The 27,238-nt window shown below is 35.9% G+C and overlaps 1 protein-coding gene across 10 annotated transcripts in view; it reads left to right on the top strand.

Annotated features, from left to right (window-relative positions):
* Window positions 1–27,238, top strand: part of ABCC9 (ATP binding cassette subfamily C member 9) — a 149,187-nt gene that overhangs the window by 15,895 nt on the left and 106,054 nt on the right. For all 10 annotated transcript variants that reach the window (XM_024129302.3, XM_028491076.2, XM_028491081.2 and 7 more), the window contains exons 7-16: window positions 5,025–5,191; window positions 6,234–6,476; window positions 8,337–8,531; window positions 10,511–10,663; window positions 11,169–11,324; window positions 12,499–12,633; window positions 14,890–15,052; window positions 17,510–17,550; window positions 18,480–18,622; window positions 26,548–26,656. In XM_024129302.3, the coding sequence (XP_023985070.1) occupies window positions 5,025–5,191; window positions 6,234–6,476; window positions 8,337–8,531; window positions 10,511–10,663; window positions 11,169–11,324; window positions 12,499–12,633; window positions 14,890–15,052; window positions 17,510–17,550; window positions 18,480–18,622; window positions 26,548–26,656 (1,505 nt within the window). The remainder of the gene's footprint in view (window positions 1–5,024; window positions 5,192–6,233; window positions 6,477–8,336; window positions 8,532–10,510; window positions 10,664–11,168; window positions 11,325–12,498; window positions 12,634–14,889; window positions 15,053–17,509; window positions 17,551–18,479; window positions 18,623–26,547; window positions 26,657–27,238) is intronic.

Raw genomic sequence — 27,238 nt, 5'->3', positions numbered from 1 at the left:
ACAGGCTCCGGACGCGCAGGCTCAGCGGCCATGGCTCACGGGCCCAGCCGCTCTGCGGCATGTGGGATCTTCCCAGACCGGGGCACGAACCCGTGTCCCCTGCATCGGCAGGCGGACTCTCAACCACTGCGCCACCAGGGAAGCCTCCGTTTGATGATCTTGATTTTCTAATTTAGCCATGCTGGTGGGTGTGTAGTAATAACACATTGTGGTTTTAATTTGCATTTCCCTGATGACTAATGATGTTGAACACTTTTGATGAGTTTATTGGCCTTTTTTTATTTTTGTGAAGTGCATATTCATATCTCCTGCCCACTTTTTATTGGACTGCATTTTTATTATTGAGTTGTAGGAGTATTTTGTATATACTAGACACTAGCATGTCATCAGACACATGTTTTGAGAATATTTCGCTCCCAGTCTGTGGCTTGCAAACTCATTTACTTAACAGGGTCTTTTGATGAACAGATTTTAATTTTAATGTAGTATAATTTATTATTTTTTCATGTATAGTTATTGCTCTCAGTGTCTTAAATCTTTGCCTTCCCTCAAAATATGTTTCCCTCATATTCTTCTGTGTTTTTTAAGAAGCTTTATACTTTCAGTTTTTATTTTTAGGACTGTGATCCATTTAAAATTAGTTGTGTGTATGGTATATTAGGTTGGTGTCAAGGTTCTTTTTTTTCCAAATGTATAGCTGTGTTTGAGCACCATTTATGGAATAGACTTTCCGTTTCTCATTGGATTGCTTTGGGACCTTTGAAAAAATGAAAGCAAATGACTGTATAAATATGATGTATTTCTGGGCTCTTTATTTTCCATTCCTTTGATACATTCATGGATTTTTATGCCATCACTATTCTGTCTTGATTACTGTAGCTTTGGAGGTCTTGAAGTCATGTATTACGATCATACAGCTTGTTTTCTTTGTTTTTCTCCCAAAACTGTTTTGGATATTTTAGTTCTTTTTTATTACCATATACGGGTTAGAATCAGGTCGTCAGTTCCTACTTAAAAAAAAAAAATTCCTTGGGGGGCTTATGATAAGGATCACACTGAATGTACAGAACAATTTGGGGGAGAACTGACATCTTAAAAATGTTGAGTCTCACAATCCATTCTTTACCTTTTTAGGTCTCCTTTCATTTCCTGTAGCAATATTTTATAGAGATCTAGAGATCTTTCATGTCTTGTTAAAATTATTATTAGCTTTTTTGTTTTACCACTGCTGTTATAAATGGAAGTGTATTTAAAATTTTATTTCCCAATTGTTTCTGCCAGTGTGTAAAATACAACGGGTTTTTTATATTGACCTTGTATCTTGCTACCTTGGAAATTCACTCATCACTTTTAATTATTGCTCTGTAAGTTTTTTGGGATTTTCTATATAAACAAACATACCATCTGAAAGTAAAGACAGTTATACTTGTTTCTTTTCAAACTTTATGCTTTTTTTTTTTCTTTTTCTTGCTATATTGCACTACGTAGAACCTTCAGTAAGATGCAGAATAGACATGGTGAGAGTGAAATCCTTATCTAGCTCCTGATTTTAGGGGCAAACAATCTTTCATACTTAATTATAAAATTGATTATAGGCTTTTTATATAAGACCTTATCAAGTAAGTTTTTTTTCTATGTAAAGCTTTGCTTTCTCAAGGGTTTCTTTTTTTTAGTCATGATAAATGTTGAATTTTATTGAAAGACTTTTTTTCTGCATCAGTTGTAGCAATTATATTTCTGTTGTTTCCGCTGATGTACACTGATTGGTTTTTCAAATGATAAAGTAACCGAGCATACTGGGCTAAGCCATACATTGTCATGATTCGTTATCCATGCCACATATTGCTAGAGTTTGTTAGGGTTTTTTACATTTATTGTGAGGGATATTGGTCTGGGTTTCTTTTTTTTTTCTCACAATAGATTTGTTAGGCTTTTATATACTGGGATACACAGATGAATTGGAAAATGTTCTCTATTTCTCTGTTTTCTGAAGGACATTGTGTGAGATTAATTTCATTTCTTCCTTAAATGTTCAGTAGAATTCAACAGTGAAGTCACCTGGGCCTGGAGTTTTAACTAAGGAGGGATTTTAAATTATAAATTTATTTCTTTATTATTGACTCTTCAGAGTATCTGTTTCTTCTTATGGCAGTTTTGGCAGTTATAGTTTTTGAGAAAATTTCCTTTGTTTTTTGAAATCACATAAGCTTATTTTTATTTTACTTTTTTTTTTAGGTTCAAGGGAAGTTATCTTTATTTTCTTAACTTTTTATTTTATATTGGAGTATAGTTGATTAACAATGTTGTGATAGCTGATAGTTCAGGTGTACAGCAAAGTGATTCGGTTATACATATACATGTATCTATTCTTTTTCAAGTTCTTTTCCCATTTAGGTTGTTAGATAATATTGAGCAGAGTTTCCTGTGCTTTACAGTAGGTCCTTGTTGGTTATCCATTTTAAATATAGCACTGTGTACATGTCAATCCCAAACTCCCTAACTATCCCTCCCCCTCATCCTTCCCCCCTGGTGACCATAAGTTCATTCTCTAAGTCTGTGAGTCTGTTTCTGTTTTGTAAATAAGTTCATTTGTATCTTTTCCTTTTAGATTCCACATATAGAGAAAATATCTATTTCATCTAAGTTTTTTGATTTATTGTCATAAAAGTTGTTCAAGATATTCCCTGATCATACTTTTTAACTACATAGGATACGTAGGGATAACTCTTCTTTTATTCCTAATATTGGTAAATCTGTGTTGTTTTCCTGATCAGTCTAGCTGGGGACTTATCAATTTTCTTGACCTTTTCAAAAAAATCAACCTTGTTGGATTTGTTCATTTTCTCAGTTATTCATTTTTTATTTTATTGCCTTTTACAGTTATCTCTCATCTTTTTATTTTGTTCATTGTTATTTCCTTAGCTTTTAAGGTGGAAACTTAGGTCATTGATTTGGGACCTAATTTTTTCTAAAATAAATATCTAAAGCCATAAATTTTCCTCTAGGTATTATTTTAGTTGCAATTCTTAATTTTTTAATCTGTAATATTTTCCTTATAACTTAGTTGAAATGTTTTCTAATTTCCCTGGTGATTTCTTTTTTAACATGTGGTTAATTAGAAATGTATTTTTTTAACATCTTTATTGCTTTACAATGGTGTGTTAGTTTCTGCTTTATAACAAAGTGAATTGGCTATACATATACATATATCCCCATATTTCCTCCCTCTTGCATATTGTCTAATTTCCAAATATTTGGAGATGTCTAGATATCTTAGTGTGTGGAAAAACCCAAAGGTTACCTCCATTATCTCTGTCTGGTGTTCACACTGTGTATACTTTGAGTGTGAGTGGACCTGTGACTTGAGTGTGAGTGGACCTGTGCCTTGCTTCCAGCCAATAAGGTTTGGCAAAGATGAAGATACCAAATCTGTTGAGACTGTAGCCCTAGTCTACACCTGGACTGCAGCCTTGATTCACAGAAACTGTGAGATAATAAGTGTGTGTTGTTTTAAATTTCTAAACCTATCATAACTTGCTAAACAGCAATAGAAAAGTCACTATGCTTATTATTCTTGATTTCTAATTTAACTTCATCGTGATCAGAGAACATTCTTTATATGATTTCCATTATTTTCAATTTATTGCTTCTTGTTTTCTGAGTGAGTAGACAGTGTGTACTAGTACCATGTGGATTTAACAATAATGTAGATTTTGAAGAGGTGGTATATTTTTATAATATTAAATATCAATCTTATACATATAAAGTAGTTCAAGGTGGTTGATAATGTTCAGACTTTCTAAATCTTCATTAGGCATATGTGTATTTTTTATTGTCTTTATGAAAAATGACACATTTATCATTATTAAAAGTTTAAAAATGTTCTGATAATACTCTGTCTTGAAGTCTATTTTATCTGATACTAATATAACCACTCCAGGTTTCTAATTCTTCTTGTTTTCATTGTATAGCTTTTTCCACCCACTTATTTTCAATCTACTGTTTCTTTATATTAAGGTGAATCTCTTTAGATAACGCATAATTTGGTCCGCTTACTTGTTCTAAATCCATTCTGACAATCCCTGTATTTTAAGCTTAAAAAAAAGATATACGTTTCTATGCCAATGTTCAGTTATTTTTCTCTAAGGAAGTTGTGATCACCCTTAAAGTTTCTGGTTTTGATAAGTGTGGTCCAAGCGGGATTGTCTTATGTGTATTTTAGATTTTTTCTTCCCCTTTCCCTTTTCCTCTTTCCCCCTTCCATCTCATATTCATTTGTACTGAGCTTTATTCAAAGTCCAAAGTATACTGGATCCTTGACAACAGATTTCTAGGAAAGTTTGTGCTTTCATCTCATATTTCTTCAAAATGCTGGCTGTGGTTATGAGATGATATAGATCCCTACTTTTCTAACCTACTTGTGGTCTAGTTTGCTCTGTAGGATCAGTGTTCTTCTCTGTGTACTGTGGATGCCTGTGGTGTTTTAAACCATTTGGGTGAGAAGAGTCACTTACTACCTGAATTCTGGTCAGTAAAGCAGAAACCCTATTACATTGCTACATAGATTCCATAATAATTCCAGGATAACAGCCCTGGAAATTGCAACATACTTACTAATGGATAGGTTACACAGATAACAGTTTGTTAACTCTTCATATAATCAGGGCTTCTTAAAAAACAAGACCAAAAGATAAAGTCAGCTTTAAAGTCTATAGAATTAATTACACGTTAAGTTCTGAAGAGTATAGTCTGTCCTTATTTACATGTCTCCTTATATCTGCACATCTATCCCACATAATCAGAGTGGAAGCACTAATATTTTAAAGTCATTATCATACTTCCAATTCAAAACTCCAAAAGTGCGCTAAAGCATATCTGTTGTTTTCTTAACAAATAAAATTATCTGGAAATAGAATATCTTAAATTGTCTTTGTCAACATTGTATTTATACTGAAATTTCAGTGAAGCTTTAAAAAATAGCAGTGAAAGATTGTATCTTTTCTTTTTACTTTTTATTTTTCCAGCCTTATTCCTGTATTGGGTAATGGCCTTTATCACGAAAACCATAAAGTTGGTAAAATACTGGCAGTCTGGTTGGGGAGTATCAGACCTGCGTTTCTGCATCACAGGCATAATGGTCATTTTGAATGGACTCCTGATGGCTGTGGAGATCAATGTCATTCGCGTCAGAGTAGGTATCTAGTGATTTTTGTATAGTTACTGGAGTTCAAGACCTGAATATTAAAGATCATTGTCAGTTAAGAATCAGTATTTAAGAGGATAAACAGTGGAATATCATCTACGTGTATAAATATAAAATTGAACTAATTACTAAGTTTCAGACCATTAATGTTCCCGAAATCTCAATATGACCCTGGAATCTATGTACTGTATTCATTCATAAATATTGATCAGGTGCCTATGATGTGCCAAACATTATGCTTAGTCTATATTATAGATGAAACTGTTTTCATCAGGTAGTTCCGTCATCCATGATTGGTTCAAAGCAAACCTGGCTTAATCAAACTAGTGTATTCGCAGAAATTTTGAATGGAAAAGAAGATAACCTAATCCAGTTTGCTCATTTCATTGATGAAGAAACTTCCATAGACATAACTCTAGCTTTATAGCCAAAGTAATATAGTCAAGTCTCATACCTGGTCTGTGATTACAAACCTATTGTACTTCCCACCACATAATGCTGCCCGTTATATAGTGTGACATACTAGTGACGGATGTTCATTTTCCGTCAGAGCACTCTGAATTTGCTGTGAATGACAAGATACATGTTGCAATGGATAGTGGAAACAGCGAGCATCAGCCAGACCACAAATTAACAGAGTGACTCAACAGTGGTGTTGGTAACACATTTAAGCAATCTGCATGATGTAAAAATATTCATTTAGTTGAATCTACCACTAAGTATCATGAAATACCGTGAAAGGATATCACGAAAGATTGATTTTTAGTGATAACTCTCTTATAAAGGGGTAATTGATTTTTAGCATTGGCCCAAGTGTATTAAGCGTGAAATTCTGGAATTTAATTCGAATGTAGTCACAACGAAAGGGATTTTTTTTTCCTCAAAAGAATATTTCAAAAAGGGATGGAAAGAAGTATGAAAATATAAATTTTGGCCTCATGAAACGAAAATGTAGAAAAGGTTAAAATTTTATTTTTAATATGTGGAAAAAGAATTAGGTTGTTATCCTGTGGAATTTTTCTTGCCACAGAGATATGTGTTCTTCATGAATCCTCCGAAAGTAAAGCCTCCTGAAGACCTCCAGGATCTGGGTGTGAGATTTCTTCAACCGTTTGTGAATTTACTGTCAAAAGCAACATACTGGTGGATGAACACGCTCATCATATCCGCTCATAAAAAGCCTATTGATCTGAAGGCAATTGGAAAATTACCGATAGCAATGAGGGCGGTAACAAATTATGTTTGTTTGAAAGATGCATATGAAGAACAAAAGGTAAGTTAGTATCTGTTTTTCATGTCCATGATTGTAGAGAATGGGCCTATTAATATAAAGGCACTAAGCTTAAATAATACCTACAGTTAAGGAAGAGCAGATTTTCCCAATCTGTCTTTCCCAGTAGTTTTGAGTCATGTTAACTGGGCTGCTGAGAATATACCAGAAGAGCCTGTGAAACATGGTGTGCTAGTTGCCCAGTCACTACATGAGGAGGGACAGAGAGAACACTGGCTTTTCTCTAGGACCAAATAGAAAGTAAGAATTAAGTTCAATAATTGTGTATGTCTAATCCTTGTCACCATATATTAATAATTCATGGAATTTTTATTGCCTTTTTTCAGGTATCTTGTCAATAATTTTGTTATTTAAAGGGAAAGTATCCATGAATAACTTGTGAGAAACTAAAACCCTTAAATTAATTATTAATTAAAATTTGGATTCTGTATTTCAAAATTGAGGAACTAAATTCAATAAAGGGGCACCATCTACCTACTCCATGTATCATCCTACATATCTCGCAAAATTGGTTTCTTCTTGTACTTTCTTTGGGCATTTATAATTGCTTTTAAAAATTTAAATATCAGAATCTTTGGATATTTTCAGTTTGTCTTGTTATCATTCTGAGTAGTTCTGTGTGATAGCCACCGTGGTAGATGTATTTTATATGGCTATCACCTACAGATATTATTGTAATTAAAACTAGGAGTATTTACCCCAACATTGGAAGGAAATTGGGTATGATGGATCAATTAAAGAGTTTTTGGCTGTTGTAAATCAAGATCAACAAGACATTTATGGTAAACGATGAAAATGACCTCTGTTTTGTGTCAAAAATGTGTGTTATGAAATTAATATTGCAGGAAATGGTTACTACAAACGAACCTGAGTCATCTCTCTGGTTTCACCTCTGGGAAAAGTATTGCATAATATTTTAAAAACTTCTTATATCTAAAGTAAAGATGAACGCTATAGCCTAAGCATAGCTTAAATATTCTGAGTGCTCTTTATAATACAGTCACTTGAACTCGGTGTGTTAATGTCTTTTATCAATAAACTTTAAAAAATAACTGAATTATTCATCTCACAGGGAGTTGAATATGTAATGCATTGAGTTAGCTTCTTTGCCACAATGAAGAAACTCTATCTACTTCCTCTCCAAGATGTAATTATGATTGTTCAGGTCTTAAAATCTTTTCAACACATGATTATAGAAGTGTGAAGCCATGAGTTGGCTTAAGCAAATATGCCATTCTTCATTCTGCATTTCTTTGAGGAATAACTAGGAAACACAAGTCTAATGTAACTTTTAAAAAATTATTGACCCCCATTTATGGAGATGGGAAATACCTGGAGAAGAAACAATTTGAAGTTGGATGATCTCTTTTGTTTAGCTTGTAACTTGATAGGTGAATCTCTTGTGATCTGGTGACTTCAGAAATCTTAACTAGACTGTCAATAACCTGGACCTTTGTATTTTACTATTTTCTTTTCCATACAGTGTTATTTGGTAATATTCCTGACAGATTTATTCATTTTCTAAATCAAAGGGAATTAAAATTAGTTTGGTCTTAAGAATTTGGGGTCATCCTTTGACATCTAAAAATAATACGAAATGTTTGAAAAACTGGCCTGGTTACTCTTCATTCTCTCTATTTCACTAAAACGCATTCAGTAGTTATTGTTTACAAAGGATGCAAGGATACCAGACTATATGTACTATATTGAAAGGGATTCAGTAACATTTATTTTTAATCTTTTAAAATATCAGAAATATTGGAAGAGATTTCCATAGTTCCTAAGATTAATTGCCACTCTATTATTTTATTATGGTTCATCAAGTTTTTTTTTTCCTTTCAGAAAAAAGTGGCCGATCATCCAAATCGGACTCCATCTATATGGCTAGCGATGTACACAGCTTTTGGGAGACCAATTCTACTTAGTAGCACATTTCGTTATCTTGCTGACTTACTGGGTTTTGCTGGACCTCTCTGTATTTCTGGAATAGTTCAACGTGTGAATGAAACCCAGAATGGGACAAATAACACAACAGGAGTAAGTTTGTGGTGCTTTTGAAAGGAAACATATTATCGACAAATTTCTTTATAATTGTTACTTTTTTACAATGCAGTTTTATGAGCAGTTCAAACAGGCTTATTTACAGAGAATTGAATGCTTTTTAAAAGAAAGGAAACAATAATTTTCCTTGTAGAGAAAAACATGAGTGTATGTATTCAGTGAATGGATGTGGCCAACAAAATTATTTCTCAGATTCAGAGGCTATAAGCATTTAATAAGCGTTTACTGTGTGCCAGAAACGATGCTCAGAAATTTCATATTGATTATTTTATTAGATTTTTATAGCAATTCTGTAAAGAATTTTCATGCATGAGTACATGAGGGTGGCTGAGTCACTTTTTTAGAGTCCTGTGACCAATGATATTGGCAATGTGATTTGTAGTATGTACTTTTATCTTTTCCTATATAGTAAAAGCCATCACCCTGTTTCACAATGATCAGAGCAAGTCACATTATACTTTTATTAGATATTATGTTACTGTTGGGGACTATATAGTATAAATTATTTGCTGTTATAAATTTATATCTTATATTTCCTGTTCTTAAGAAAGTCTGCATCATAAACTTCCTACCTAGTTTCTTTCTAAAATAAGAGTTGATTTCCCTAGTTTCACATATAGAAACTCTAGTCCAGATGAATCAGTTTTCCTTTTCTATTCTCTCAATCTAATTTCCTGTCCTCTTTTCTTTACCTATTAAAATTGTACACATTTTCAAAGCCTGCAGTAAATGCTGCGTCTTCGGTGAAACTTTTTCTGCTTGTCCTCGTTGGAATTTGACTCTTGGTACCCTTCTAACACGTTGTTCACTTTGCGTTGTCACTTAACATAAATGCTATTTATAATGAAGCAGGTTATTTATGGATATACTTACCTTTCTAGGTTGTGAGTTCTTTTAAACAGAGCAACTAGGAACAGTTCCCATTTGTGCCCACAATGCTTAGCCCAGTTCCTTGCATATATTAGTGCTCAATTGTATTAGAGGTGAACCAGATATTTTACCATTGAATACACGTTTGTGATGTTTTGTCCCTAGTAGCCTGATTTACATACAGATATCGGAATTCCACATAGAATTCCATCATCCCTCTCCCTTACACGTGTTAACCACGTATTTTTCTGAGAAGGAAGACACTTACACATTTGTATGTATCCCCAGGAAAGAAGAGGAAGGGACCAGAAGTAGAATTTAAGGGAATCAAACCATAAAAACTGAAGAGTGCCCAAATTGACATGATGTGTTGATTTGAGTGTTGCTTTTCCCTTACTTCTAACAAACAAGTTACCATATGCTAGTTACAAACAAAAAGCAATCAATCTGTATATTCTTATGATGACTTCAGTCATAATCTGACTAAAACAGTTTTTCAAAAGTTGTATTTTGTCACTGGAAGTGTCATGTGGGTGAAATAAATAGCCAAATTATGTATTTTATAATTTAGAATTTATTTCATTATATGAATTAAGGTAGATGAAGATCAGAAAAAGTCAACTCTGTAGAATTATTTTAAATTAATAAGGCTATGGAAATTGTATTTTTGTTTCATTGGTCTTGCTGACTGACTATCAGCTTTGTAGCTTCTACTTCTAAATTACAGTCTAAACTAACTTCTATCTTGGTTTACTATTTTCCAGTTAATTAGGGTAGACTATATCTTTGTAGAAAATGTATTCAACTTAAAAAATTTTAAATGTACCTTTTTTCCTAAAATGCCTTCAGGCATTTCCAGCCATCTTAATGATCAATTTGGGATTTTTTACATTGAACTGGTTTGTATTTGTATCTGTGGATATTATGAGGAAAAACCAAAATTGCCTTGCTGTGGCTCATTCCATTGCTGTACTATAAAGACATTGAGTTTTTATATTTAACAACCATATATTGTTTAATACATGCAAACTGTATACCAGTATATGAACAGTTTTAATTTATATCTTTTTTCCTTTTGGGGTAAGACTTCAGAAACACTCTCATCAAAGGAATTTCTTGAAAATGCCTATGTTCTAGCAGTTCTTCTGTTCTTGGCTCTTATTCTGCAAAGGACATTTTTGCAGGCTTCCTACTATGTAACCATAGAGACTGGCATTAATCTCCGTGGAGCCCTGCTGGTGCGTACAAGCTTTGCATGATCTTGGCCTCTAGAAAATGCCACATACCATCCAGTGATAGGAATGGTAGAGGCTTCAGTTTAGTTTTTTCCTTCCATTTTCACTGTGATATTATGACATCAACACTTCTGGGATCTACTTAATAAAAAAGAACCACAGAGCTAATTAATAAACCCACTGAATTAAAAATAATACTTATAATAATATATTAAAATATTTTGAAATCTTGCATTTATTTATTTCTGTTACTATTTGTTCCAGAGATTATGTTTAAATTTGAATATATGTTTAGATTATATCAACAGAAAAAATAAGTTTCTATTTAGTTGAGGACTGAAAGTAACAATACTGAAATGAAAATAATGGTTGACTTAAGAAGATAGCTTTATAAGGTTTTTCTACTTTTTTTCAAAATTTTTTAAAAAGTTATTTTTTTCAATGAAAATAAATAAGCATAATGTTGATTATTAAGTTTAGAGCTTCAAGTACATTTTTTTTTTTTCAGGCCATGATATACAATAAAATCCTGCGGCTTTCTACATCTAATTTATCCATGGGTGAGATGACCCTGGGTCAGATCAATAACTTGGTTGCCATTGAAACCAATCAACTCATGTGGTTCTTGTTCCTGTGTCCCAATTTATGGGCTATGCCTGTTCAGGTAGATCAATATAAGTAAGATTCTTATTTGCAGAGGAAATAAGAGCAAGAAGATATCAGTTTTAAAATTTATTGTTTGTTTTTTCATTTGTAATGGAAATCCAAATCCATGTGTATATCATTCACAGTGCTTGGCACAAAGTAAAGATTTAGAATATGCTTTGTTTTATTTTATCAAAATGTGTTTATACACAGATCAACTAGGTAGCTGCCTACACGGTGTAATTTAAAGTGCATCAAAAATTCCAGGCTGCCTCTAAATGACTGCATCAGAGGTGACCTGAAGGAAATTTTCATTTTGATTGGAATTCCCAAAGAGCCTAATTGATTGGGCACTAAACATGTGCCGTTGCCTCCAGAAGGTCACTAATAAGCTGTTATCATTGGCATATAGGCAAGGTTAAAGGCTTTAACTACATGGATACAATTCATTAATTGACATCTTGAGCTATGATAAACTGAGCTATTGGGAAATTGAAAAACAAGAACAGCAAGAGAAGATAACAGGGTTAAAACCTGAGTTTTAAAAAAAGAAGAAGAAAGTGACAAACCGGAGAGGCTAGGCCTAAGTGGTTCAGTCTTCGGTTTGGGAAATAAATTTAAAAAGGGAAGTAAGGTAAGATGGGGCACCAACATTAGCTTCTCCACGGTTTTAGTTAGACCTACCCTTTTTGTCATTAAGTGACTTCCGGGGTCATTGAGGAGCTGAGGAGCTCAGATCATTGAGTCCACAAACAACTGTCTTGTCCTCTTACATGATGATGCTGGTTCTTACTTTCTATCCCCCTTGCCTTGAAAAGCTAATACAATTCCAAGAGAATATGGGACGTTAAATTTATGGCAGGTGACAACATTTTCAAGAAAAATTTTGTGTTCTTTTAAAAATTTGAAGCCTGTTTCAGGTTGAAAGCATCCTTGGGACCACTCTGCAACTTCATGCAGTAAATTGGTTCGGCACCAGTTGTACACATCATGACACTAAAAATAAATTCCAGCTATTTAGCCTTTGCCAAATAAATTATAGTAAAACTCAGCTGTCACAGTTGACTTGACTTCCAAATACACTTAATATAATAATTAAGAAACATTGTAATTTCACTGAAAAATCCTTCCTTTCATGCATTGGTCCCCACACCCCTATTCTTTTTCCCCTTGCCTTGTGTTTTCCTTGCTAGATCATAATGGGCGTGATTCTGCTCTACAATTTGCTTGGGTCCAGCGCGTTGGTTGGTGCTGCTGTCATTGTGCTCCTTGCGCCAATTCAGTACTTCATCGCTACAAAGTTGGCAGAGGCTCAGAAGAGCACTCTTGTAAGTAACATCTTTTGGAAACTTTATTAGGAAAATCTAGTCGTGTGGTTTTATTTTTAAAATATAGGAAATTAATACATACCACTCAGGATTATTTGGAAATCATTATATTTCATTTCAGTTCTTAGGCAGCAAATGGGAAATTTCTGGGTTGCTCAACAATTTTTAAAAGTGGATTTGACATCTAAGACGGAACGATCTTAGGCTCTAAATACGAGAATCCCAGTGCCTGATGTTTTCACGAGTCATGATGTGATGAGGCTTTGGATCTTCTTGTAGATCACTTACCTATATTTACGGGTACTAGAGAACCCACTTATGGGTACTTTTGATTACATGTACATTGGATGTCAATTACTGACATGGGAGAAATGGATCGAGGAACAAATAAAGGGTCAGATTTGGTGCTTCTGAAATTAAATGTCCCTAGGGTTGAATCAGACCATGTGATGAGCTATGGAGTTACACTGAAATGTTTCAGTGGCAGCTGCTCTGCCTGAGTATGTTTGTGGTCAACTTGGCAAGCAAGAAAAAGCTTGATTATTGACCCTTTCTGGCTTCAACTTGCCATGAAATCATTTTATTTGAGCAAGAATTGGCTTCTTTTAGAGAAATATTTGCAAATAATAAAATTGGTGACAGCATGTTTAGAAATAAAGTTTGATTAAATGTGAGCAAGGCTGTCTGTAAATCAGGCGTGAAATGTAGGGATGCAACCACTGGTGGACTGTTTCCCAAGTTGGTGTTTCTACCGTGACAAGCAAGTGCCATGTCACACAAGTGGTTTTTATCACTTGTTTTTCTGCCGATTCTGACGAGGTTACTCATTATTTCTGTCTGAGCCATCTACCTTCTTTACTCCAGGACACGAATACAGAAAGGTGTGGAAGAGGGACACAAAGAGGGGACATGACAAACCAACATCTGACTTTCATTTAGCCATTCACACTGATTTGTTCACTCACCAAAGCAGTCATTGATAGGCCCTTAAGACCCTCAAGAGACAAAAAGGTGAATAAAATCAGATCATTTGCTAATGCCATTTGCAGCAACATGGATGCAACTAGAGATTATCATACTAAGTGAAGTAAGTCAGAAAGAGAAAGACAGATATCATATGATATCACTTATATGTGGAATCTAAAAGATGACACAAATGAACCTATCTATGAAACAGAATCAGGGACATAGAGAACAGACTGATGGTTGCCAAGGGGGAGGGGTTGGGGGAGGGATGGAGTGGGAGTTTGGGGTTAGCAGATGTAGCATTTATACATAGAATGGATAAACAACAGGGTCCTACTGTATAGCACAGGGAGCTATATTCAATATCCTATGAGAAACCATAATGGAAAAGAATGTAAAAAAAGAATGTGTATAATATATGTATAACTGAATCACTTTTCTATACAGCAGTAATTAACACAACATTGTAAATCAACTATACTTCAAAAAACCTCAGATCATTTGCTGCTTTTGCTTCCTCCTATCTGCCTTTTGCCACTCTGCAGATCCTTTTGAGAGTTCACAGGTGATATTGTACTTTCTTAGTAATTCTAATGTAATATTTGGAGGAAACTGAAACAGTTGACTAAAGAGAGGCTTTTGGATCTGCTACACATCTCTTTACAGTTAATCCAAGTGGTTGGCAATCAGTATATCTAATTTAGGCCTTACACAAGAGCTTATGAAGAAGGAGGTGGAGATTTCTTGAAGTTAAAAATAATAGGCTTGGTTTCAATAAGTGTCTTATGAAGACTCAATGTGAACACACACAATACTGTACCCTCACATTCCCAAATCAGAAGCAAACTGACTTTTCTTATATTCATTGTTTCTCTTTTCCTAAGTATGAGTGATAGTTCTGAGGGGAGAAAGAAATGATTTAGATATTAGAAGGAGCCATTGGAAGCCTCTTTATCATTTCCCTACATGTCTGTGTGTGTTATCTGCAGACATTATTCAAGGAAATCATGTGAAACTTAAGAAACTGCTTTTATTTAAACCAAAGCAACAGAGGCATAAACAGTTTTTAGGTGGAGAGAAATTTGAGGCCATCTCATTCAACTCTTCCTTTTCACACTGGAGGCAGCAGTACAGAGAGTTTCACTGCTTCTCCCGGGAATCTCACAGCCATCATTAGACTCAGAGCCAGGCAGAAATCACGCTCTCCTCAATCCCTATCTAGCACGTGGTCTTGCCTCTCTGATTTACTTGGATGCAGCTTGCATTGTTTTTTATTCCTTTCTTTTATAGGATTATTCCACTGAGAGACTGAAGAAAACAAATGAAATACTGAAAGGCATCAAACTTCTAAAGTTGTACGCCTGGGAGCACATCTTTTGCAAGAGTGTGGAAGAAACAAGAATGAAAGAACTATCCAGTCTCAAAACCTTTGCTCTTTATACATCACTCTCCAGTAAGTTGCTGTTGCTCTGAGGACCACCAAAAAACATGTGGTCTGTTCACTTTAACTTGTGATCATTGAGACATGCTAGGCATCAGAGGAAGCCCATTTATTTTCTCCATTTGTGTGGTCCAATAGCCGCTAGCCACGCGAGGTTATTTAAATTTAAAGAGCAGAGTTAGGACAAGCTAAGAGTCAAGCAGACCTGAATTCAGTTCTTTACAAATGTGTCTTTGCCATGTTACTTGACATCCGAAATCCTTGGTTTCTTCATCTGTAAAATGGGGATGGTGATGATTAGTAGTACTGATAATTGAAACCCTCTGATCAGTTACAGTTGGGATGCATCATGGGTTTTCAGTAAAAATTTGTTTATTTAAAGTGATTTGACTGTAATACTGTTGATCTTCTTGTCCCCAAACATCCTTAAAAATTATGTGAGGTTGTCTTCCCTGTCTCTTTGGGAGCTTATGTTATTATATTTCCTCGAAGATTGCATGTGAAATGCCAGTTTTGAAAATTGAGGAGAAAACAGTGTCAGCATTTCCAGATGAAAGAAGCCAAACTGCATTCACATAAAACCCTCTTTTCCAGTACACTTTCAAGACTTTTTAAATACAAAGCGTTTTCTCCACAACTCTAATTTTTAAAAAGCAATTGCTACAAAAATATTATTGTTTTTTTTCTCAAAGAGTGACACTGAGTACTCTCAAGAATAATGAGTTCATGTTAGTACAATTCTTCTGAACTTAGCCAAACTACTCTCACTAATATTTGATTTAGTTTTTGTGTCAGTTTTGCTCATTTCTGTTGTTCCCCAGACCTTCAACAACTTAACGTTTTGGAGGTTTATAGATTGTTTCCTTTGAATTCTAAACTACTTGAGTTCTTAGGGATTATAAACACTACTTTTTTTTTTTGCGGAACGCGGGCCTCTCACTGTTGTGGCCTCTCCCGTTGCGGAGCACAGGCTCCGGACGCGTGCAGGCTCAGCGGCCACGGCTCACGGGCCCAGCCGCTCCGCGGCACGCGGAATCCTCCCGGACCGGGGCACGAACCCGTATGCCCTGTATCCGCAGGCGGACTCTCAACCACTGCGCCACCAGGGAAGCCCATCATCTCCTAGTTTGGAATCTTGCCTGTTACTCATCTTTCCTAAGTCGTTTCCTCATTATTGTGCAGGGTAGTTGTAATCATTAAATAGGAGAAGGTACTCCCATCATACCTCAGTAATTGTGAGTTGTTGAGTAGCAGAGTGAAGTGGTGGTGAGTACGGTCTGAGGAGCCCAGCTGTGTGACCTCGTGCATCACATCCTCATCTTTATGATGAGGTAGGAAGGGTCCCCGATAACCTGCACTGGGCGCAGAGTGCCAAGTAAATAGTTTTTAGTAAAATAGCAGCTGCTCTCACTCTTCCTCATCAAGAGGAGATTACTTATTTAAAGATATTTAGAATGGGTTATAAATAACGATGTGGAGGAAAAGAGTGAAATACACTTAGGAAAAAAAAGGTAATAATAGCCAGAGAAAGATGAAGACAGAAACATGATTCTTCACCTGTACCGTTATGAGTCTCAGAGACGTGTTTGGATTGCTGGTACCGTCCAAGAATTCGGATTTGATAGCTAAGCCAGCTCTGGACCTTCAGAAGCACAGGCTGAGTCTGTACACGGTGGTAAGGACAGTTGATGAGAGCGGATCATGAGAGCTGGTGATAGTTTTTAGATGGACTGTCTTCTGAGTGTCAAGAAAACTAGATTATAGTTCTTGCTCTGCCATTGCCTGGCCCTGTTACCAACAATGCAGTTACTTTTTGGTCCTCCGTTCCTAAAACTCTATGGTTTATGACACAATAACTACAAATAATCAACTTGGCTTTTTATTTTTCCTATTACTTCCAAATGCTGAAATATTTGGCCTAAATATTTCAGTTCTGCATATTATGCTTATCAAATGATAGTGCAATATATTCCTGGAGAGATATTTAAACAAGCAAAGGGCCCAGGATATGGAGCTATTTTATTAAACAAAAGGTCTATAGTGAAAATTAATATCACTGCTGGAAGGAGATTTTTCACGTGATGTAAAATTCTTTTCATCTGTGTAATATCCCAATTTTTATATTTTTAAGTTAGTTTAGTGGACCAAACAAAATAGAGACCGTGAATACTCTGAAGAATGCATATGTGTTAAATTCTAATAACTTGATCTAAATTTTGCTCTTTGTGACATTTCATAAAAAAAATAATTTTTTACATTTTCTGGTTAAGCCTCACCTATGGGAGTTCACAACTGTGAACCAGGAAATACCAACTGGGAAATGTTTGTGGACTCAAGACAAAAATGTTACTTAGTGTACTTGCTCCTTCCTGTCCTCAAGGAAAGTTAGAGTAATAATTGATGATTAATTAAAGTTCCTGAAATGTCTCACAGGTCACTGAAACTAACGTATTTGGTTTCTTTCCACAGTCTTCATGAACGCGGCCATTCCCATAGCAGCTGTTCTTGCTGTAAGACACTTTTTCTTACCTTAAGAAATGGACTTAAGTCAGTGTTCAGAAATGACTTAGGAACAAGAATGGGTGGGTGGTAACAAATATTACCTCACCTTCAGTTTTCTCTTTGCTGTCTCCATTGTGATAGCTCTAATCTGGGGTTTCTCATCCGTGACTCTGTGGACCTTTTTGGGCCCGATAATTAATTCTTTGTTGTGAGAACCTGTCCTCTGCATTAGGATGTCTAGCAGCATCCCTGGCTTCTACTTATTAGATGCCATCAGTACCATCAAAAATATCCACAGACACTGCCAGATGTGTCCTGGGAAGCAAAATTAACAGAGATTGAAAACTTACTGTCCTAATCTCCATGACCTGGTTCCTGAACATTCTTACAAGATAGTGCTAGATCAACAACTGGAAAATGTTAAATGATTACATTATATTTCAAACAAAAGGGACAAACCCAGGAACTAGTATTATACTTAGAAATATTTGTAAATAAGTCTGCCTTGGATACCATTGTTGGCGATTTTAGGAAAGATCCACAATAGGGACCCTGAAACAATGGAATGTTTCCTTTTTTCTCTCAGAAAATTTAGTATTGGTTGGAAAGAGCCTGAGTAGGTGTTAAGAACTCTGGATTCCCTCATGATTATTCCCCCATCTCAGTAATTTGACAGAAGTTAATTTTCTAATCTGTCAATAGAATCTGTCTTGCCCCTTTCAGAAGTTTACTGCTAGAATGAATGTAAACCATTAAGTACTCTACCAATAGCAAGTGTTATTTTTCTTAGGGAGTGATTTGGATGAAGTAATTGTATTATAATTTTCAGAGCTGCAATGGACGTATTGGCATAGTAGAATTTGTTAGGCTTGTAAAATTGAATGCAAGTATTTGTGAACCTTTCTCCAGCTTTCCCTAAAATCCTTTCTTTGCACAGACGTTTGTGACCCATGCGTATGCCAGCGGGAACAATCTCAAACCTGCAGAGGCCTTCGCTTCACTGTCTCTCTTCCACATCCTGGTCACCCCTCTCTTCCTGCTCTCCACTGTGGTCAGATTTGCCGTCAAAGCCATCATCAGGTATGTGCTGGAATGTCTGGAGTTCTTTGCTTGATTATAGAAATACTATCTGTTCATGGTAGTAAGTTAGAAAAAGTATAAAAAGAACATCCTAATCACTGTCCAGAGATAACTTATTAAAATTTTGGTATGCTACCTTTCAGTCTTTATTTCATATAAAAATAATTATTCTAAAATAAAAATTTTGAACTTTGGGGGGTTATTTTTCCCTTCATTAAGACCATAATACATGACATTTATTGGCTACATGATATTCCATTGTTTGGAAGTATTCTAATTTATTTAATGGTTACCTCTTTCTTAGACATCTAGAATGTTTCTATTTTCACCCATGTAACATAAGTAATGTAAATTACATTTGAGAGAAGCATCTTTTTATCTTTAAACTTTTCTCTGATTATTTTCTAAAGTCAGATTTCTAGGACTGGTGATACTTGTTCTAATAGTATGCATCTTCTTAATGCCCTTGATGAGTATGGCCATGTTGTTTTCCATTGAAGGAGACGTAGGTCAAAATGTGTACAGATGTTTAAGTTTTTTTTAATGAATATGGCCATAATGTTTTCCAGCAAAGCTGGGCCAGTTTATGTTTTTACCAGCAATGATGGAGAATGTTCATATCAATACATATTTTCTGTTTTAATTTTAGTTTAATTTGGCAAAAAAAAAAAAAAAATCCAGGCTCACAGTCTCTGAAAGTGGAAAAACTTTGCAAAACTGAGTGCAGTGTTTTGTTAATTTTAAGTATACTTCTATAGGTTTCTAAGCAGTGTAGACTTTATCTCAGACTCACAATTTCCCATAAAAATAGATATGGTCTGATAATGACCATTTCCACACCATTTTTACTTGTATTATATAATAAATACATTACCATACTATATTATACTACCCTGTATGTGCCATAGTGCCATAGCTATGTTTCAGTCTATATTATAAACAAGGTAGTCTTAAAGTGGTATTTTGCTTTTTTCTATAAGGTCTTATAAACCTTATAAAACCTCAGCATGTTTCATAAACAGTCATTATCATATTTATATCTGGCCTTGGAAAGAAATGCCAAGATGTTTCAATACAGAAGGAAAATTGGAAAATTGAGGCCTTAAATATACTAAACATAGTGTTGTCATTAACAGCAATGTAGAGCATCTATTGTAAGGTCCTTTAAAATGAAATACTTTCCCAATGTCTATGTATTATTAAGCAAACTCTTTTTTAATATTCAAGATACCAGAACCTCTAGTTTTAGGCAATAGTTTATATTGGCTTCACAAAGACTTAATACAAAATATCATTAAAATTCATACACCGTATCTTACTGTAAACCAAGTTCTGATTTTTTTTTTTTTTTTTTTTTTTGTGGTATGTGGGCCTCCCTCTGCTGCGGCCTTTCCCGTTGCGGAGGACAGGCTCCGGACGTGCAGGCTCAGCGGCCATGGCTCATGGGCCCAGCCGCTCCGCGGCACGTGGGATCCTCCCAGACCGGGGCGCGAACCCAGTTCCCCTGCATCGGCAGGTGGACGCGCAACCGCTGCGCCACTAGGGAAGCCCCCAAGTTCTGATTTTTTCACACTAATACCATAACAAGATTTCAATACTGTTCTGTAAGATATCCTGTTAGTAACAGATTCTGGAGCTGGTAAGAGTTTAAAGCTCAGGCCCTCTGACCTCATCTGCCCTCATTTTCTTATTGTTCTGACTTCTGAAACACTTGTACGGATCACTGACTGATTTCTGTAGCACCACTTCCAAATTAGGCAGTGCTCTGGAAGGGAAGCGACTTCAAACAATAAAACTGATAAATGGCCAGAGTCTGCTATTTTGGTTCTTACTTTCATTTTCTCCACTTAATAGCTGTCCCTCTCACGGTTGCCTTTTTAATTGAATTTGACTTTGTGCTACAAGTCAAATAGAAAGCAGTTGATAACTAATAATAGATCAGTCCTCTGAAATCAGGAGGTTACCAAGCACTGAAAGGAGTTTAAGAGTTGCTGTGAAAAAAAATTAATAAATCTAGGAGTGTGGGTTTCCCCAAGTCCATAGTATACAATCCTGCTGTAGTAAATCCTAGTAAAGCCGAGGGTGGATCATAATCACTGTATATTTCTGCATAGCACTCTCTCTTCCGTACGTTCCAGGGAAAAGGCATTTGCCAGTTTGATAAAGACCAGTCTGTTTTCAGGGCTCAGCTCCAGATTTCCCAAGCCATAGGCCAAATAGAATCAGCTTATAAAAACTTGCTTCTCTAAAATGAATTTCAGTGGTTTATTTGTGGGTCCTAGGGAGATGACCAGTCAACAGAGGAGGCCAGTCCTTTTTCCCACTGTGTGCCGGTTCTTGGAACCCAAATGAGCGTCTTTCCCAGTGTGGACTGGGCTTGGCATTTCCTTCGCTGCCTGGGAACCCGTGACCAGGCTTTAATGCCAGTTGGCCCACAGCGAGTTGAGCAGCCTGTTTATAATCCGAGACTTTGGTTAGCTGATTTTGAAACCTCCTCTTCAGGACTGTGGAAGTCATAAGTTCTTTGCTACACTCTGAGATGCATTCAGAAATTTGGTGGGTTAGAATAGGGTGCAGCACACTCCGCAACTTGTGTTACGTGTGCCTGTAAGAGATGTGTAAACTTCTCTGCTGGAGGAAAATTCCATGCCATGTAAAATTCATTGCTTCGAGAAAATTCTATGCTTTCTTTTAAAAATGTTTAGCTTGTTAGACAAAATTGTCTTTGTGGTACTCACTGGGTGGGATCTTATGTATACATAATAAAATGCAAGAAAGAGGCAGTTAAGATTCAGGTTATCTCCTAGTAACCCCAGCACCCCACATCATTTGAGTTTTCTGGACCTTTTATGGTGATGTGTTCCAGTCTACATTTGCAAAACGGAGGGAAGAAATGAAGAAAAGTAGGAAAGTCACTAGTTTCTAAAATATTAAAATATTTGAATTAGTGATTTTTTTCATGATGCTTGCTTTACGTGTCCTCTTTGCTTTATTTGTAAGAAAATAGTTTATGTGTTTTGCTTTTCTGGAGGAAAAGGTTAAGTTGCTATATTGCATCCTTTATAAATAATTTGAGTTTAGGTTTCTGGTACTTGATGTACAATGCAGTATCTATATCCAGAGATGTTATTTACCAAGGAAAAAAATGTGTAAAACTAATCCCTTACTTTGGTGGAAGATAACTCTGTGTCCTTTCTCTCTTTTACCTCCCAAAGGAAAGTACGCTTGGCTAGTCTACTGTGATTACCTTCAATCAAATAAATTGTTACTGTATTTATCATAGAACATGCTCACAGGTTGATCTGGTCCACATTTACAAAACTTTCATGGTTTCCGCAAGAAAACACATAACTGCCAGCAACAAAATCAGTTATTCCCCCCAAAACATAGCACCTGTCCAAGGTACTCAAGCTGTATATAAACACCCAAACTTGAAAAGTGAAAAAATATCATCGGTAACAAAACCTTAAATACTTTGATGAATTACCTAAACAAAAGAGAAGTTAGTAAAACACTAAACTAAAAGGTAATGGAGGCAGGATAGGGAATTGTTTGGTATCAAGTTTACCTGCTTTCAATACCTGCACAGCCATGGAATACTCACTGTTCAACCACAAGCATATTATTTGGTGCCTCTATGGCTCAGCTTCCTCACTTATCAGATGAGCATCATAATGGTTCCTGCTTATGATGGTTGGGAGAATTAAATGAGATAATACATGAAAAATGCCCAGCACATTGCCTACATATTTTAGATATTTAACAAATCTCTGTTTTACTAATTTAACACCATTTTATTGAACTCCGTTTTGTGCTTCAGAGATATATCTTTCTGTGGATCCACATTCATTTATTAAGCAGTTCAGGTACCTTGCTAGGCATTGGGGATGACAAAGATGAAAGATGGAGTGAAATCCACAGGAGTCCACAGCCTAGCTGGAGAGACTGGGAAGGGAAGGTAATTACAACACGCATGTTATGCTGTGATAGAGCACTACACAGAATACCATGGGCCATATATGAGGCTCACTGAAGCTTATCAAGGGAGAAGGGAGACAGTCTGGTCAGTAAAGGTTTAAAGGTGGTGATAGCTCCTTCATGGGATCTTAAAGAATAGGTAGGACTTGGCCAGTTGAATAAAAAGGGAAAACACATTCTGTGTGAGGGAGCAATGTATGCAAGGGGAAGGGGTGAGCAGAGAGGTGAGAGATCTTGGTACCTTCTGGGGGCTAAAGGTAATTACATGTAGTTGGAGAAAGGTCCTGATGAGGAAAGCACTGGGAGATGAAGCTGGAGAGTAAAATCCCAATCAGCCTGTAGATGATGCCAAGGATGCTGAAAGGCGCAGGGTGGCCATTTGTTATTTTAAGGAGAGGACTGTTGTATGAGCATATTTGCATTTAAAAAATATAACCCTGGCAGCATGGTGGAAATTACTTCACCCTTGGTCAGGATTCATGCATTTTCCATAGTTGTTTTGCCTCTGTGAGTTCTGAAAGGCCCTCATATGAACAGGAAATGTTTTTTGTATTACCTATTCATTCACCAGACATTTCTTGAGGAATTGCTATGTTATATTTTTGGCACTGGGTTAGATTTTGGCTAGATTCTGAAGATGAAAATTTTCACTTTTAAAGAGTTCAGAGTCTAGTGGGAGAGATAGACAGTAACAAAACAAAACAAAAAAATAGTGCAAGGGACCCTAAGCCAGAGAGCCTGGAATAATGGGGATGGGGAGGGGAAATGGAGGGTGAGATTCAGAAAAGTGCTAGTATTGGGTCCTCCGATGTTTATTGTCATTGGAGTTCCATAGTAGGATCTTATGAAGGGGAAAGAAGTTCTCCCCATGCTCCAGTCATGCTCAGGGACCATGGCTTCCTGATATTCAGCAAGAATGGGTCTCATTAATTTCATAAAAGCTTCAGTAAAATTTGTGTGTGCTAGAAAGTGAAATGGAGAATTGAATCAACTGACCTTACTTAAATGTCTGAATCATTGGTTTATTCCTTCTTTGATTGATTCAGCAAACATTCATTGAGTAATGTGTACCAGGAGCTGCTGGACTTAGAGTTACAAAGGCACACGAACCTGGCCCCATACTTTCCTTTGTGTGCAGAGACACAGTGTGAGGTGGTCTAAAAGGTATTCCTTTGATTGACAAAGTTGTGCTCCTTAAAATCCAAACTCTTCTAAACATTGGAACAGAATAACAAAGTCTGTAGAAGTAAAGAAAGGATACTGCCATTTAAGAGGAATAAAATGCCATTCCTAAGGCATTTCTAACACCGTCTTTCAAATCTATGTGATCAGGCTTTACTGTCAAAGACTCAAAGAGAGTACAAAACCCAAAGCTCTTCTTTCTTTTTTTGGTTCTGAAATTCTTTTTAAAATTGCAGTAAAATATACATAACATAAAACTTATCATTTAAATCATTTTAAGTGTACAGTTTAGTGGCATTAAGTACATTCACATTGCTGTGCCAACATCACCACAATCCATCTCCAGAACTTTTTCAATTTCTCAAATTAAATTCTATACTCACTAAATGATAACTCCCCTTGTACTTACCTCTCCTCCCAGACCCTGGTGACCACCATTGACTTTCTGTTTGTATGAATTTGACTATTCTATCTACCTCATATAAGTAGAATTATGCAATTTTTGTTTTTTGTGTGCCTGGCTTATCTTATTTAGCATAATGTTTTCAAGGTTCAGCCATGTTGTCATAACTTGAATATATTTTAAGTAAGTCAGGAATTCCAGCACCATGAAAAAAAGTATGGCAGATGCTCAAAAAATTAAACATAGAATTACCATATGATTCAGCAATTCTACTTTTGGGTGTATACCCAAAAGAATTGAAAGCAGGGACTTGAATAGATATTTGTGCATTCGTCTTCATAGCAACATTATTCACAATAGCCAAAAAGTGAAACAACCCAAATGTCCCTCAATTGATGAATAAACAAAATGCAACGTACACATAAAATGGAGTATTATTCAGCCAAAGCTTTCCTTAAACAATTATTTTTTTTAGTGGAATCTAAAAAATACAACAAACTCATGAATATAACAAAAAAGAAACAGGCTCACAGATATAGAGAACTAGTGGTTCGCTTTAGTAGTTACCAGTGGGGAGAGGGAAGGGGGGAGGGGCAACATAGGGGGTAGGGCATTAAGAGGTACAAATTATTATGTATAAAATAAGCTACAAAGATGTATTGTACAACATAGGGAATATAGCCAGTGTTTTATAACTATTAATATAAATGGGATATAACCTTTAAAAACCGTGACTCACTATATTGTACACCTGTAACTTATATAATATTGTATCAACTATACTTCAATTAAAAAATTACTTTTATGGATTAAGATATACACACTACCATATATAAAATAGATAACCAACAGGGACCTACTGTATAGCACAGGGAACTATACTCAATATTTTTTAATAACCTATAAGGGCAAAGAATCTGTAAAGGAATGTATATATGTATATATATTTATATCTTTAGATATATATATCTGAATCGCTGTGCTGTACACCTGAAACTAACATGATATTGTAAGTCAACTATACTTCAATTAAAAAAAGAATGAAAAATTTATTTCTTTTAGTTTCCTGTAAATGAAATTTAGAAGTTAATAGTTAGACTGCCCTAGTGGATTTTATCTACCTTTATGTTTCCGAAGAAAGGAAGCAGTTTCTATGACAGGCAAGGCTAAAGAGCTTAAAGTTCATGGGCAACAGACTGAATTGAATTTGCTTTTCTTCATTTTATTAATCTGTCACAAGAACAAACTATGCAGACTTGTCTGGAGGCACTTAACTTGACTACAAGCTGAAATGAAAAATAAAAAATCTTTTGTTTCCAATGTGTATTTTCTAGTTTCCTGCCAACGGCAGTCTTTCCCCTGTAAGTGATGCTGCAGGTGCCAGGCCAGTTTGCCCTCTTTTAGCATCTTAGCGTGCTAGAAGGAGCATTTCTTGTCTTTTCAACTTCACAGACTTTTCTGTAGTGTATCATTTTATTTATGGGAGAATGTTTTCAAATTGTGTTCTTGTTTTCTTCGATTCGTTTTACTCTTGATCCTATGACACTGGTTTGAGAAAATTAGAATGTGTGGGGTAAGGGGGCAAAGGGGTCTTGTGTCCAGCCTCTGGAGACCACACTAAAGAATGTTTGTAAATGACTCTTCTAGAACAGGGCTTCTCCAACTATACTGTGCTTATGAAGCATCTCTGGATCTTCTTAAAATGTAGATTTTGACTCAGGAGGTCTTGGGTGGGGCCTGAGATTCTAAGTTTCGAGTAAGCTCCCAGGTGATGTTGGTGCCACTGATCTTGGCCAACGTTTTGCGCAGTAATAGTCTAGAGGGCCCTTTCCTTGCCAGGTTGTGAAAATATGTCCAATATATACAGTAGTGCTTAAGCAAAATAGCATAGTGTGCAGGGACCCATGATCTGTGTGTTATACGCTGTATGCTTTTACTTAACTGCCCTGTACCTTATTTCCCTTCATCTGTAAAATGAGAATAATGATTCTTCCTTCGTTGGTGTTATTTTTTTTTAACTACCCTGTTTCAAGTCCCTCTCTAATTCTATTGTCTTTGACAAGAAATACAATTGCAAAAAAAAAAAAAGTGCAAAGGAGAGTTGGTTGAATTTAGGGTGACCAGTTGGTTCTGTTTTTTCTGAGATTTTTCCATTTTAAGTGCTGAAAGCTCCAGGTCCTGGGAGCCCATCAGTCCCCAGCATCCTAGCTGAATTCCCAGTTGGTCCTGAGAAATGACTCTCAGAGCTGGCTTGCTTACCATGGTAACAGTGGGGGAAAAGTTTGTTTATTTAGGTAGAACTTCATTGGTGGTGGTTTTATTTTTATCCCTTATTGTGTTCCTGCTTGTTTGCCTTTTGCAGTGTTCAAAAGCTGAATGAGTTTCTCTTGAGTGATGAGATTGGTGAGGACAGCTGGCTGACTGGGGAAGGTTCTCTTCCATTTGAATCCTGTAAGAAACACAATGGAGCCGTAAGTGCTTTTCTTTGTTACGGGAGCTGTGAATAAGGGACAGTCCTGAGGATGGATGATTGAAAATGGGTGCAATTAGAAGAAATCGTACGCTTTACTTTTAACCTATATGAAGAAAAAATTGCCACCTGCTTCTGCAAAAAACCTTACAATTCTAAAATCAATTAAAAATGTATAAAGCTTGTCTTTATAAGTCATCAAAGGATTATCCCAAGAGGGACACCTCATGTTCAATTCAAAAGGAAATAGAGAGGTTGTCTACCCCAAGCTTTATATAAAAATCATACAAAATAAACTTACAACTCTTGTACCATATGCTTATAATACCTTTAACTATGTTATACTTTTTAGTTTAAAAAGTGCTTTATTGATACATTATGTCTTTTGACTCATTTAATATAGTACACTACATTACCTATTTTGTTTTCTAGATGCATATATTTATTTGCATGTTGTATGGTTTGAATAGAGTCACAAGATTTTAGTGGGAGAGCCAGAATTAACACCTGAGTCTTGGGCTTCCCTGGTGGCGCAGTGGTTGAGAGTCCGCCTGCTGATGCAGGGGACACGGGTTCGTGCCCC

This window comes from Physeter macrocephalus, chromosome 6 (assembly GCF_002837175.3).
Source record: "Physeter macrocephalus isolate SW-GA chromosome 6, ASM283717v5, whole genome shotgun sequence".
NCBI classification, from domain to species: Eukaryota; Metazoa; Chordata; class Mammalia; order Artiodactyla; family Physeteridae; genus Physeter; species Physeter macrocephalus.
This window is presented reverse-complemented; position numbering and strand designations above follow the sequence as displayed.